The 15,083-nt window shown below is 45.3% G+C and overlaps 1 protein-coding gene across 3 annotated transcripts in view; it reads left to right on the top strand.

The window, feature by feature from the left end:
- The window catches only part of ITCH (itchy E3 ubiquitin protein ligase), a 779,961-nt gene that overhangs the window by 559,103 nt on the left and 205,775 nt on the right, over positions 1-15,083 (top strand). For all 3 annotated transcript variants that reach the window (XM_069243816.1, XM_069243814.1, XM_069243815.1), the window contains one exon: positions 361-520. In XM_069243816.1, the coding sequence (XP_069099917.1) occupies positions 361-520 (160 nt within the window). The remainder of the gene's footprint in view (positions 1-360; positions 521-15,083) is intronic.

The raw sequence follows: 15,083 nt of genomic DNA, 5'->3' as shown, positions 1-15,083 counted from the left end.
TAACAGTTTCAAATCCCCACAGGACCCCCGTCACCCTTGATTCATCCCAGTTGACAAAAACAATACCCTTACGTTTTGTGCCAGTAATATTTAATTGTAGCTTAAGATACTAACTTGATTCAGTGTTAGCAGCATTTAAAACATGTCAAACATAGAATTTTGCATGCAGCTGAGAACAACGCTGGACTGTTAGTGTAGCAGTTGTGATTTTTGACACATTTTTTCGTATTCTCAACTACATCTTTACCTGTATGTAGGCTACCTACTTCTCCATGAGCTGAGCATGGGTATCATTTATATGTTCACACTAGCCATCGCTTTCCATCAGTACAATGGTCATCGTTTTTCTTTTAATTTCAGAGAATGGTTCTTTCTTTTGTCACACGAAGTGCTGAACCCAATGTACTGCCTGTTTGAATATGCAGGGAAGGACAACTATTGCCTACAGATCAACCCTGCGTCTTACATCAACCCTGACCACCTGAAATACTTCCGCTTCATTGGCCGGTTTATAGCAATGGTGAGTTCCAGTAGTGTATCAAACCACCTGTTCCTCTTCAAATCTTTTGCCATGTTTTTTGTGGTTAGAGCTCGTAGGCTCCTCATCTTTCCAAAATGGTTGTCCTGTCTATCCTTCTGAAAAAACATTGTGGTTGTTAAATTTTGTCAATTTGATATACAGTTGAATTATTTAATCTTATCATATATCCAAAAATAGAAATGTTGTAATCTATGGGGTAAGTTTATCCAAAATTTAAATAATCCGATCCCTTTAAATATAACTGATAAAAATGTACGATTTTAAAAGTCACAGCATGGATTCTATTGCTGTGGCTGGCACCAGGGGCACATAAAGAAAGTTGTCACTGTATTATTCAATTGCAGGTATTTCTGTTGAAATACCCATAAAAAATGTTCTGTGTTGATATGATTCATATGGTTTCGAGCTGCATAAAGCATTAAGAAAATGTTGGTCAATAAGAATGGTCTTTTTTAAAACGTCTAAAAAAAAAAACTGACTGTCTTATATTCACAAACCTCTTGAATGAAAATGTGTGTATTGGGTGCTACTGTTTTTGAAGAGCAGCAAGTGTGATGGGTAGCATTCTTGATTTAATCAAAACCACTCATTTCGTTAGCACTGCTTTTCCTTTTTGTTTTGATCTCTTTACCTTGAGAGGGGGGAAAATCATGTAAATCACACTTGGCCCAATCCCAACAACTAGGATTTGTTACACTCACAGTGGGAACACAAGCTCCTGTCACTTATAGTGACGTATTGAGAAACACAGAATGTGATGGATGGAATACTTGCATTAATCGGAACACTGAAGCAGCTTTACTTCGGGTAGCGCTTCATTGTGTCATTTCTTTGCTCACTGTCACCTTTCAGACTTAAGCAGGACCTCTTTGCTAAGGAACTAGGTATGGCCGAAACATGTCTCATGTTGCTTGTGGTTCCGTTTATGCAGCTTAGTAGGTCGACAGATCTGCCCATTTTGCTGTGATACCAAGACTGCTTTGCACAGTGTTAGAACTCTTATTCTGGGGAGGGGTGGCCTAGCCAGGAATGGTGTAGGACGTGCCTTGCTTGCTCTCCGGGCCCTCGTGGGTTACCCAACGCCATCCACAGCATAAGGGCCATGGCTTATCCTCAGTCACAGCAGTGGAACACTTATGCACCCCCTTCGGCAAACTGCAGAGACCCCAGTGACCCCATTGGAGCACCCTGCAATGAAGGTACCGCCATAGCCTGCTGGGGGATGCTGCGACCTTCTCTGCAGCCGATAGCGACGCAGCGACGCTACTGCTGAATAGCAGAATGTGCCTCTACTTGGATGGTGCAAAAAGCTGTAGTGCCTAAGCCGCCTTGTTCACGTTCTCCTTAAAATGACTGCGTGGAGTCCTTGGGGCTACCTGTGATTCAACCCCCCCCCCCCCTCATCCCCCCCCTCCTCCCCCCCCCCCTCAGCCCCCCCCCCCCTCCTCCCCCCCCCCCCCCCTCTCCCCAGCACTGCACCCTAGTTTGGGCATGCAAGATGCTCTGATGTGATATCGGTGCCCAGGTGATGGCTCCTGGGCTGATGGACATTGCCCGATAGTGTGAGCTTACATGTTCCAGCCCCAGACCCCTGGAGCTTGTTTGCCTGCGAGTGGCAGCATATAGAGTATGGCTTGGACGGTGTAAGGTCTTGGGGAGCAGTAGTGAACCCCTCAACTTAAGTTACTAGCACCCACTGATTGCTTTGTGGGTCTCCTGTGACCGGGCCAGGGCATCTTCCCTGGCACTACAACACTTGACGGCTCTCCATGCACCTGAAGAACGTTGGAGCCAGGGTTTCCTCTTTCCTCCTGTTTGCCATGCACCTCATGGCAAATTATCTAACGGACTGGGGCCCCATATCGGCCCACCATTCACGACTGACATTACCAGTAAGTGGCTGTAGCTTGGCCCAAGGGAGTGGGGCTGTGATATAAGATTGACACTTTCTCCTTGACTCAAAGGCACATTGGAATCAGATTACAGACTCCTGTGCCCACACTCCTGGAGGCCTCCAAGCTCACCCACATGGGGAAATTCAAACCACACTCATGCCGCCACCTGCCCTCCCCAGCTAGCTTGGACTCCTCGTGTGCCCTCGATCATACTGTGTAGCACTCAGTCACAGGCCTCTCGCCTCTTTTGCTGACAACGCTTGGGGTTGGTTGTCTCACCATCCATTGGGGTATGAACTCTCTCCCCTGCCTGTTGCACCTTCTGGACCCCTCCGAAAAGACCGGCGCATAGTCAGGCTGGTCATGAGTCGTCTACTAGGCGGTGGAGCAGGGATTAGGTGCTGAGTGGACCTGAACTTTACACACACAGCCCCGTACTCTTGGCCACCATGCCTCGTCCTAAATCTGCCAAGGGCAATCCAGTGAACTCCCTATGAAGCAAACTCTCCCCTACAGACTATGAAACAACGGATTCCTCTCCTGCATCAAGAAACTTGACCACAGTACCTATATCACAAGACTACATGGACCACTTATTGAAAGAGATCCACTCCGAAATCTGCTCACTTAAGGCAGATTTTTAAATTTGTCTCTGGGACATTAAGTGAAACTTCTCTGAGATAGGGGGCTGTGTAGATGATTTGGAGTGCTCTGTTGATGCCCCTTCCGAAGACTAGGCTAAGCTATGGCGCCGGATAGCAGCACTTGAGGAAAAGAAGTTTGAGTTGTAAACCAAGCAGAAGGACCTGGAAAATTGGAGCTGCCGAAAAAACATACACATAAGTAGGGGCTGATACTCCACGAGAGTGGAGGAGCATCTCACAGCTAAAAAAAAAAAATGCCCCCATAACTGAAAAATAAAATGGTAATAAAGTTAATTTATTTCCATTTGATCTTTCAGTACCCCGTCCTGAACTGCGTGTCAGGGCAGAGCAATTGCTGCTGGGTGGTAGCAGGGGACTCTTTAGTTTAAAGTGTGCATGTCCCTTTGGCCAGCCATTTTGTGACGGCCAAACTGACACGTGCACTTTAAGGTTCTTTAACCCAGCAGTCTTAAGACAGCTGGGTTAGAGAAAGCCCAGGCTTCCATCGCTCTTAAGAGCACTGAAAGAGGCCGCTCATCCAATCCTGATGCTTCTCTCATGCTGATTAACAGCATGAGAGCAGCACCAGGATTGATTAGTGCCGTTTCCTGGGTCCTGCGTTGGAAGTTCCAGGAGAGATGAGGAAAGAAGGATGCCTTGAGGTAAGTGCCATTTAAAAAAAAAGTTATTATTGTATCCCCCTCCCCACCACTTCAAATACAAACCAGCTGCCACTGCCCATAAGGGGAGTGTTCCAGGGCGCGGAGAGCAGTGACATCGTAGCATTCACTGCTGAACTTCTGCAGACGATTCAGGGAGACAACTTAATAACTTGACTCCCTGGGCACTGTACTCAATTGTGTTTGCTTATAATATAATATACAGCCAGTTAGTATAAAACCTGCAAGTGTATGCATATCACTATCAACAGGTTTGTTTAATATTAGATTGCTGGTATAAATACCTGACATGTCAATCTATTTGTAACATCAGTGCCTCAGGACAGCTAATGCCAGTAGATGTTGCACGTAACACGATGAACCCTTAAGCTCTGGCTGGGGTGCATCAGCCACGCATTCCTCCTCTGTCAGTACATTGGGCTGTCTTGTTCTTTGAGAGCTGCCCAGCGTCCATCTTCTCTAGGCTGCTTTGAAGGGAGTTGATGGGGGGGTTACAGGATTCCTTCCTTTCTCCCATGCTCCACTTCCCTGATGATGTTGGTGCCTTACACTGCTGCTCCACGCTCCTCTGAAACATGATACTAGCAGTAGGTACTAAGCTACTCCCTCAACGTCCATGACCTTAACTTCCCAGATAGGCACCAGCAGGTCATGGGGGTACATAATACACCATGATCCAGATGTTCTCCTCCTCCAGGAGACCCACCTTTGTGGGGCAGACGGACACTGAATGGCCCACCCAAAATATCTGATGTGCTACTGGACATACACTGATGATATAAACACTGGGAGTGGGCATTTTATGCAAAGCAGGTATGAGCTCATCTGTTTTTAATGTTGTTACTGATAAGGAGTGTCTCTCTGACACTACATATGCTTTTTGGCAAACAAAAAACTCTGACTTCTCAACATCTACATTCCAAATCTTGCTCAAGAGTCTTACCTTTAACACTTTCTGTATTAGCAGTTAGCTGGGGTGGAGGGCGACATTATTGATGACGTAGATTTTAATTTGGTGTGGGATCCAGACTTGGACAGAAACGCGGTCTACTATCAGGGTACTGGGGCCATTTCATCCCAGTTCAAGAAGGATATCACTGACTTGGGTCTTACTGACTCTTGGTGTAATATACTCTCTGATCTGCGGGGCTACTCATTTTACTCCCATGTTCACGCATCTTACGCCTGCATTGATGATGATCTAGTAACTTATTCCCTCCTCCCCAACCTAGTTACGGCAGAAATCCCCAGCATCTCTATTTCTGACCATGCCCACGTGGAACTGTTATGGTCTGACAACTCCTCTTCTTGGAGGTGCTCACCTGTTGACCCATGGCCCAGTGGTTCTCTCCACTGTGGCATGTAGTGGCGATGGAGCAGCTTTTCCATAATTTAACTCGGACTGAGGCTAAATTCCAGACTATCTGGCATCCATTGATTCAGTACCTCACACACTTGAAGTTCCCCTGTTTTAGCCCACTGAAACTAAGGGCCTTACAGCTATATGATTCACCCTCCCACTGGGGCTTTGCCACTAAGTCTAGTCTCCCATCGTCTTGATGGGAGGGGGACACACTATGCTCCATCACAACATTGATGCTGGTTGTGACTTGCACACTGACCGTCTTGGCACGCAGTTCATATATCCTCTTTTTGTGTTCTTTGTTCTTTCATTTGTATTGCAACACGCTGCATGGTAAATGATCCAATTGTATACCAATTTGCCACTGCTCTTGTGTATTTCAAGTTGATCATAGCCTGTTCACCCTATTTACTTGCAATGTAACATCTGATCTCCTGTCATTTTATGATATATTTGGTGATCCTGTCTACACTTTGTTCTGTTAACTTGAAATTCAATTAAAAGATTCCGAGCCAAAAAAAACGTATTCTGTAATGGCACAGAGAACAAAACAATGGTATGCGAAGGTGTCAGTCCATTTGCAGGTGTTTAGATTAATTTAAGCATGACCTTGTTTTCGCAAGCAAAACAATTGCCTCCTGAGTTAATGCATAGATTATTTTCCATTTCTTATACACTGATCCAAACTATTTTATAACCGCTCACACAATACAAATGCATTCATCCAAAAGTCTCCTGCTGCCTTTTCATTGCCCTATCTTTCTGAGCCTCACAAAATCTTATGCAGTAGTGAGCCAGAAGTGAATTTTGTGATTGTTTTGTAGCCTTGTAACGTAAGACCATGAGTCTGGTGATGCTTTGACTACAGTAAAAAAAAAAAAAAAAAAGGAAAATAAATACATTAGCAGGAGAAATAAACCCTAGCTGCATTTAATGATGAATGCTGATCAGTGCAGGTGTGTGTTTGTGAGCGCATACAGGATTTTAATCGTAATGGAAAAGAAGTGGGAGGCAACCACTGACAACTGTGTGTTTTGTTGTTTAGGAAGATAGGCCAGTAACCAACCTTGGGATGAAACATAGTATATTTCTGAAGGTTTGTTACATTTGAAATAATGTTACTAGCGATGGGAGTGGTCATGAAAGGTGCTGTGTGTGCACGCAACAGTCTTTCATACATGCTATTGTAAAGGGGCGCTCAGACTCTGTTGCCATTAAATGTCTGGTCTCTGCTGAAAATGTAATCCAGTGCCAACACTTAACTTTTTACCTGTAGCAGCCCTGATGTGACTCACTTAGAATGGATAGCTGTCTCAATGAGTACAGCTACCACCCATCAAAAGTATTGTTGGAACGGTAATGTCCCCTGCATATGGCTTTACAGGCCTGTTGCACAGGTATACTGACTTCATTTTTGCTCCTGTTTTCACTCTGCTTTAGCATGTGGTCAAAGGCCCAAGTTTGTCCACTGGCATCATTATGTCCTGACTTGGGCATATGATATGGAGGGATACCCGAAACCCACCCTCATTTACGAACAGTGGACTACTGCCCTGTCACAAGCTTAACATATGGAGTAGAAGTAGGATCATGCAGTGTTTTGAGAAGTGTTAATGTGACCAGACATTTTTGTCTAGGTCACTGCAGTGGTGGGCTACTGCCCAACTCACCTAATGTTTAACATCTATGCACTTACCCCATCTATTGCGCTAACATCCTGTGTGTGTATATTACATGTTCAGCCTTTTCAGCAGCTACTGCCTCTTTTTCAGCCAGAATTGTCAAACCTCTATCATAGCCATAGTTACCCATGACAGATTGCACATGTCTGTCACAGCATTGTCGCTCAATCCAGTGATCACAGTTGAAGAGTCCACCTACAAGATCTAGTGTTGGTTAGGGCTAGTGCTTATCACTCTGCATTAGTGAAAACTCGTCAGTTTGCTGCAGGAAACCCCTTTGCAGCCCCCATCTACAGGTTATCATAACCAAGGATGTCTCTTTCTGTCTTGGAAGGGTGCATCTCCACACCCTAACAGTTTAGGGTCTCTGGTCAGCCCAACAACTGCAATTTCACTTCAGTTACCTGAAGCATCTTGCCATTCAACTAGCCCTAAAATCCTCCTTTCAGAACTTTCACAGCAAGGTAGAATTGGTGAAAGCCAGTAACATGAAAACAAGGGAGCACACACTTGCCTCCACATTGGCGCCGAAGATTTTGTTTTGGGCGATTCACCATTGAATACATCTCCCAGTGGAGTACATTCTGGGATTGGACAGTGACTATGCAGACCTACTCAGCAGGACTCATCAACAAGTCCACCAGTGGGAACGTGATCCATAAGACCTATTTCTGTATTTTAACCTCTCTGAGGGGCTTACGTGAGTTGAAAGCTCTCACTTTGCAAGGGTCCTTTATCCAGGTGTATCAGGATAGGGTTGTCCTTAGAACGGACTCAAAATTCCTCCCTAAGGTGGTCTCTCCTTTTGACCATAATCAAACTATTGATCTTTGTTTTTTTTTACCTTTGCCCAAACTCTGAAGCCAAGAGGGCTCTTCACGCCCATCAAAAGAGCCTTATTGTACTACATTGACAAAACCAAACCTTTTTGTAGATTTCAAAAACATTTTGTCACTTTTGCTAAATCTCGTAAGGGGCATTCAATGTAAAAAGCTAGCATAGCTAGCATGAATGTTACATGTACCCAAACATATTACCTTAAAGCAAAGAGGTTATTCACCACTTCCTCTAGGCAACGTCCTGCTAGGATAAAGTAGGCAACCATTCCATTTCTAGGGTCTTTTCTCCCATAGCTGACAACTGTAAAGCAGCTACATGGTCAACCCCACACGCCTTTACCAAACATTACTCTGTGGCTAGAGTCGTCTAAACAGTGTTAAGAACTCTGTTTCAGACAACTGCATCATCTACTGACTAGCCACTTCTTGGTGGAGTACTGCTTTACAGTCTGTACAGAGCATGTGTATTTACAGCCATATAGGCTACAAATCAAGTAGGTATGCATCTGTTCGTAGCTTGTAATGTTGTAGAATCACATAAGCCCATCCTCCTTCCCGGAGTATGTGTCTTATTTGCACATCTCTGTAACATTAACTCCTTTGCTGCCAGCCCTTTTCCCCCTCAGGTGTCAAACCGTTTTTTGGCTATTTGGGGCAGTTTGCGCTTAGGCCCCCATAACTTTTTGACCACATAAGCTACCCACGCCCAATTTGTGTCCTTTTTATCCAACATCCTAGGGATTTTAGAGGGACCCAGACTTTGTGGGTTCCTCTGAAGGAGACCAAGAAATTAGCCAAAATACAGCGAAAATGTCGTTTTAAAAAAAATAAAATGAGGACAAAAGGGCTGCAGAAGAAGGCTTGTGTATTTTTCTCCTGAAAATGGCATCAACAGAGGGTTTGCAGTGCTAAAATCACCATCCTCCCAGCTTTCAGGAACAGGCAGACTTGAATCAGAAAACCCCATTTTTCAACACAATTTTGGCATTTTACTGGGACATACCGCATTTTTTAAAAAAATTGTGCTTTCAGCCTCTTTCAGGTTAGTGACCGAAATGAGTGTGAAACCAATGCTGGATCCCAGAAAGCTAAACATGTCTGAAAAGTAGACAGAATTCTGAATTCAGCAAGGGGTCATTTGTGTAGATCCTACAAGGTTGTCCTACAGAAAATAACAGCTGAAATAAACAAACATAATGAAATTGAGGTGGAAAAAAACTGCCATTTTTCTCCTTGTTTTACTCTGTAACTTTTTCCTGCAATGTCTTTATGGGTGGATGATATTGGTGATGCCACCCTGGAGAGTGTTGGAATTTGATTACTTTGTAATCAGATTAACGGACTCCATTCATGGTCTGCACAAATTACAAAAAGCACAATCCTGCTGAAACAGATTGTGTCAGCAACAGTTAGGTTTTCAAGGCATGCAGCCTATTACCCTGTGTCCTCTGTCATTGAAATCTATAGAACCCAAGCTGGTAGTGCTGCTTTGTACGACTTCAAGCTCTGGGCTTTTGTAACACAACAGCAGTTGATAAGGGCAAGACTAATTTTATAAGATCTTTATTGAATCTCACACAGAGCAGTCTGTTGTTACCGTTATGGTTCGATCTTGCCCTGAAGCCAATAACCAAGATTGTGGAACTGAGGCCTATCTTGTATTAGATTCACGTAGGGACGATTGTGAGCTGGAACAGTACAGAGAGATCTTTTCCAATGTTGTTCGTAGACCATAAGTATTTAAGATTACTTGGATGAGATGTATATCGAGAACTGGCTGACCGACCTGGCGAATCAATGAGTCTTGGTCCAATACTTTGTCTATTGCTCGCAGTGTGCTTGGCCTCATGAAGACAAGGTACAAGCAACAAACTGGAGAAATGGCAGTCAAATTTCAAATAAATTAGTCAGGCTAACTGCCTTCTGTTTATAAAATGTAAGCTTAAGTTTGAGGAGTTTTTGGAAAATATCAATCCCCCTAAACTAGGGCTTAGATTTGGCAACCGGCCATTAGCTAAGTTTATAAGTATATGGTCTGCGCCCACATTTGAAACAAAGTTGTGTCCCGCATGGTCTCCTGCAGAAGAAACAGAAGAACAGGATTTGTTTTTCTGCATATTACAAGCAACATGCTCTGGAGAAATGGCATTTAACCTCCAAATGAGGTAGTCAGGCCAACTGCCTTCTGTTTCTAAAATGTAAATTTAAGTTTGAGGATTATTAGGAAAATGTAAATCCCCCTAAACTAGGGCTTAGATCTGGTAACCTGTCATTAGCTACTTTTAAATGTTACTAGAAACTAGGGCAAGAGTCTGAGTAAGGAAGCCACCCTGACAGATTTTTTACTGACATCAGGTATTTCAGTAAGTTCTCCATTTGATCTCAAACGTACTTGAGCAAAGTTCTTTGAATAGGGTTGTATGATTATCTGTACTAGAACAGGGGAGGATACCCATCCTAGAGATCATCTCCTATTGCTTTGTTGTTGGGACCAACTCAAAAGTGCCCAATAAATCAGTGAAACTGATTTACAGGTTGCCCAGGCTGATATCCACGCCCTCCATTGGTTAAAGTAAAGTGAAAAATCTGGTCCACTGTACCTGCCCTAGGTCTAATTCCAGGCTGAAAATGGCTCAAAGCTTTGTTTTCAGAGATGGAGGAAGTCGACTTGTGAAGAATGTGTTTCCAAAAGGGTTTTTGCATGTTATTTCTAAGACTGATGGAACTGTTGTTTCCTGGCACTTTGCAACATCCCTGGAAGTTGTCACTAATCAATACACAAATCTGGAACCAGAGCACTTGCTGCCATGGTGTTAGAAAAAGTATTTATGTATAGTAGCCAAACTGAAGGCTCAGAGTGAAAAAGATAATCTGGGATCTTGTCTAGGGCTGTGGCCTTCCCCGATCAAAGAGCACAGATAGCACAAAAAGTATCAAACAGGGAGACGCTGATGGGACAGGTACTACTTGACGTGCGGATCATGGTGGGGTTCTAGGATGATAGCACTCTGGAGGGTGGGGGAGGGTTGTATGTAGACTTCCGTTTACATTACTTTCTTACAATCCTCATGAGTTACTGTGTTCCAAAATGCTTTTATGTCTTTTGATTTAACCGCTTTTAAAAGATCCTCCCAGCTTCCAATTTCCCTTGCAGGTTTCACTGATCAAAGGATAGTTTTGTAGACCTGGGATTCATTCATTTTATATTCATCACCTTGTTTAATAGCAGAAAAAAGATAAGACTTAACCGCCCTACTTTAATTAAACCACTCCTGTAATTTAGGTGCTCCTTTTTTTAGTATAAGGTCCTTCAAAAAGAATACTTTTAAATTAGCGAATAACATTTGAATTTCTAATATTGCAAAGCCAAAATCAAGAGTTTTTTTCCAAAAACAAAAAAGACCAGTATATGAATTAAGATTCCATATATAGATTAACAGTTAGACAGCAACTGTCTACCCATTTTGCATTCCTTCTGTTTGGAATGGAGCATATGCATGTTGGCTTACTGGACCCACCAAATAATTTTTCGGTGCTACTTAGGTTAAGGACCGGTGGGTTGGGATCACTCTTGTGCCTGTGAGTCAGTCCTGTCAACCTTTTCACACCATAACCACAGATTGAGAAAGATATAGTCAATATTACTTATATATAAGACCCTAACTGAATGTTTGGGCTGCATTACTATCTGAAGGGGGAGTAGCCATTACTCACAAGCCATGGAAAATGTGAACGCCAATAATTGCCGATCCGACCTGCTCAGATGTCCCTTATAGGGTGTGAGGAAATGCCTCCTTGGCATGGTTACCACCTGACTTTTTGTCTTTGCTGATGCCAAGTTATGATTTGAAAGTGTGCTGAGGCCTGCTAACCAGGCACCAGCACCAGTGTGCTTTCCCTAAATTGTACCTTTGTCTCCACAATTGGCACAACCCTGTCACCCAGGTAAGTCCCTTGTAACTGGCACCCCTGGTACCAAGTGCCGTGATGCCAGGGAAGGTCTCTAAGGGCTGCAGCATGTCTTATGGCACCCTAGGGACCCCTCACTCAGCACAGACACACTGCTTGCCAGCTTGTGTGTGCTGGTGGAGAGAAAATGACTAAGTCGACATGGCACTCCCCTCAGGGTGCCATGCCAACCTCACACTGCCTGTGGCATAGGTAAGTCACCCCTCTAGCAGGCCTTACATCCTTAAGGCAGGGTGCACTATACCACAGGTGAGGGCATAGGTGCACCTGGGCAAAGCAGAGGGGCACCTGGGGGTCACTCCTGCATTGAAGTTAGGTTCCTTCAGGTCCTGGGGGCTGCGGGTGCAGTGTTGGTTCCAGGAGTCGGGTCCCTTGTTACAGGCAGTCGCGGTCAGGGGGAGCCTCTGGATTCTCTCTGCAGGCGTTGCTATGGGTGCCCAGGGGGGTCGTCTCTGGTTACTCACGGCCTCGCAGTTGCCGGGCAGTCCTCCCTGAGGTGTTAGTTCTCTGGATCTCGAGCCGGGGGTGTCGGGTGCAGAGTGTGAAGTCTCACGCTTTCGGCGGGAACGTGCAGTCTTTGAAAGTTGCTTCTTTGTTGCAAAGAAGTAGCTAGTTTTGAACAGGGCCGCTGTTCACTGGAGTTTCTTGGTCCTTTAGTCCAGGGCAGTCCTCTGAGGCTTCAGAGGTCGCTTGTCCTTGTCTGATGCGTTGCTGGAGCAGGTTTTCGAAGTTGGAGACAGGCCGGTAGGCCTGGGGCCAAAGCAGTTGTCGTCTTCCTCCTTCTCTGCAGGCTTGTAGGTCAGCAGTCCTTCTTGTTTCTTCAGGTTGCAGGAATCTGATTTCCTGGGATCTGGGGAGCCCCTAAATACTGAATTTAGGGGTGTGTTCAGGTCTGGGAGAGCAGTAGCCAATGCTACTGTCCTTGAGGGTGGCTACACCCTCTTTGCGCCTCCTCCCTGTGGGGAGGGGGGCACATCCCTAATTTTATTGGGGGAATCGTCCAAACTCGAGATGGAGAATTTCTCAAGGCAGGGGTCACCTCAGCTCAGGACACCTTAGTGGCTGTCCTGACTGGTGGGTGTTGACACCATGTTTTTCTCATTATCTCCTCCAGCCTTACCGCCAAAAGTGGGGGCAGTGGCCAGAGGGGCGGGCATCTCCACTAGCTGGGATGTCCTGGGGCACTGTAACAAAAGGGGTGAGCCTTTGAGGCTCACCGCCAGGTGTTACAGTTCCTGCAGGGGGAGGTGAGAAGCACCTCAACCCAGTACAGGCTTTGTTCCTGGCCAGAGTGACAAAGGCACTCTCCCCATTTGGCCAGCAACATGTCTAGTGTGTGGCAGGCTGGCAGAAACTGGTCAGCCTACACTTGAAGTCAGGTAGGTATTCAGGGGGCATCTCTAAGATGCCCTCTGGGTGTATGTTACAATAAAGTGCACACTGGTATCAGTGTGCATTTATTATGCTGAGAAGTTTGATACCAAACTTCCCAGTTTTCAGTGTAGCCATTATGGAACTGTGGAGTTCGTGTTTGACAGACTCCCAGACCATATACTCTTATGGCTACCCTACACTTACAATTCTAAGGTTTTGCTTAGGCACTGTAGGGGCATAGTGCTCATGCACATATGCCCTCATCTGTGGTATAGTGCACCCTGCCTTAGGGCTGTCAGGCCTGCTAGAGGGGTGACTTACCTATGCCACAGGCAGTGTGAAGTTGGCATGGCACCCTGAGGGGAGTGCCATGTCGACTTAGTCATTTTCTCCCCACCAGCACACACAAGCTGTGAGGCAGTGTGCATGTGCTGAGTGAGGGGTCCTCAGGGTGGCATAAGACATGCTGCAGCCCTTAGAGACCTTCCCTGGCATCAGGGCCCTTGGTACCAGGGGTACCAGTTACAAGGGACTTACTCGAGTGCCAGGGTTGTGCCAGTTGTGGAGACAAAGGTACAGTTTAGGGAAAGAACACTGGTGCTGGGGCCTGGTTAGCAGTGTCCCAGCACACTTTCAAATCATAACTTAGCATCAGCAAAGGCAAATGCTAGGGGGTAACCAAGCCAAGGAGGCATTTCTTACAAGGGCACTCCATCTTTTTGAGTTCTAAGGACCTCCTAGAATTTATTTTGATACCCACTGTTGTAATAGCTCTGTTCCCACTCATCACGTATCTGTAAGATTTCCTAATGTCATACACTCACTCATGGTTTTCTTGGTTCTGGTTTATTTTTTTTCGGGAGGGGTGCAGGTCTAGCGGGCATTGGGATGAATGCCTCTTTGAATGTGTTTGTCACTTTCGCTGTGTTTTGTTTTTTCTTCATGCTACTGTAACTTTCACTACCATATTGTATGCGACTTACCTCGAAGCCCGTTGGGGTGCTACATTTGTTTGTCTCACTGCCTGTACTTACCAAAAAAAATCTAATGAATAAGTTTGCCAAAAAGAAATATTTTTCGAACAGGACAAAAATGTTCTTACCCAACTATCCTTGCTGGCGAAAGCCGAGCCAGTACATTTATTTTGGGCCATAATATAGTGACTTGTGAGGCTAGCCTACGTGCACTATTCGCAGCAACTTTCCTTGGCCTAAGTACAAATCAAACCTATCAATAAACTTGACCCTATCGTTAGCTAGTAATTTTGATTTTAAACCTGCGATGTGCCAGCTAATCATAGAAATGTTTGACCTGCTTGTTTTCCCCAGATAACCCCTGTCAGTGCTTAGTGCTTTTACGGGAAGTAAGGTGAGATACATGGTAAGAAATCCCTGAGATGTAAAATCAATTGCTCCAAGTTCACACAAAGGGTGAAGGAGCAAAGAGAGTACTTGCACTGGTGAAATTAGTCAGCTGCGGGTCCTGTGAGACGAGTTAAAGAGTTATAATGCAACAGAAAGAGCTCATTGTGGTCATCGAATTTGAAGTGCATCTGATTGAGACTCCTAGTTGCAGATTCCTTACCTTAGAATTTTCCCCCAGGCATCAAACTGGATCCGGAGATTTTTCTGCGAGCCATACCCTTGCGTGTCGGTAGGTGGCGTCGGTCAACTCCGCAGGCGTCGTGGTCGCCGTGATGACATCAGGAGAATTATAAAGATGACGCCCTCTCGCAGTGACCTCAGTTCTTTTCTTTCCACGCCACGCACTGATCCTGAGATCCCTACCCTAGGCCATTTTTGGGCCGAATTTGACAGTTTTGTCGAGATTTTTTGGTACGACTTTGGTGCATCGAGAATGTCCCCGAAGACCAGTTTCAAGCCGTGTGAGGACTGCCATCGGACGATTTCGGTGACGGATCCTCATCGCGTTTGTCTGTGGTGCTTCGAGCGCGACCACGACCCGAAGTCGTGCTCAGAGTGTCGGGCCATGCACCCGAAAGCTTTGAGGGAGCGGTCTCTAAAGCTAATGCCGGCCTGGCAGTCGACTCTGGGTAGGTCCCGGTCTCGCTCGAGAGGAAGGTCTCGAGATCGATC

This window comes from Pleurodeles waltl, chromosome 7 (assembly GCF_031143425.1).
Source record: "Pleurodeles waltl isolate 20211129_DDA chromosome 7, aPleWal1.hap1.20221129, whole genome shotgun sequence".
Classification (NCBI taxonomy): domain Eukaryota; kingdom Metazoa; phylum Chordata; class Amphibia; order Caudata; family Salamandridae; genus Pleurodeles; species Pleurodeles waltl.
The sequence above is the reverse complement of the archived record's forward strand: the minus strand, read 5'-3'. Positions and strand labels throughout refer to the sequence as shown.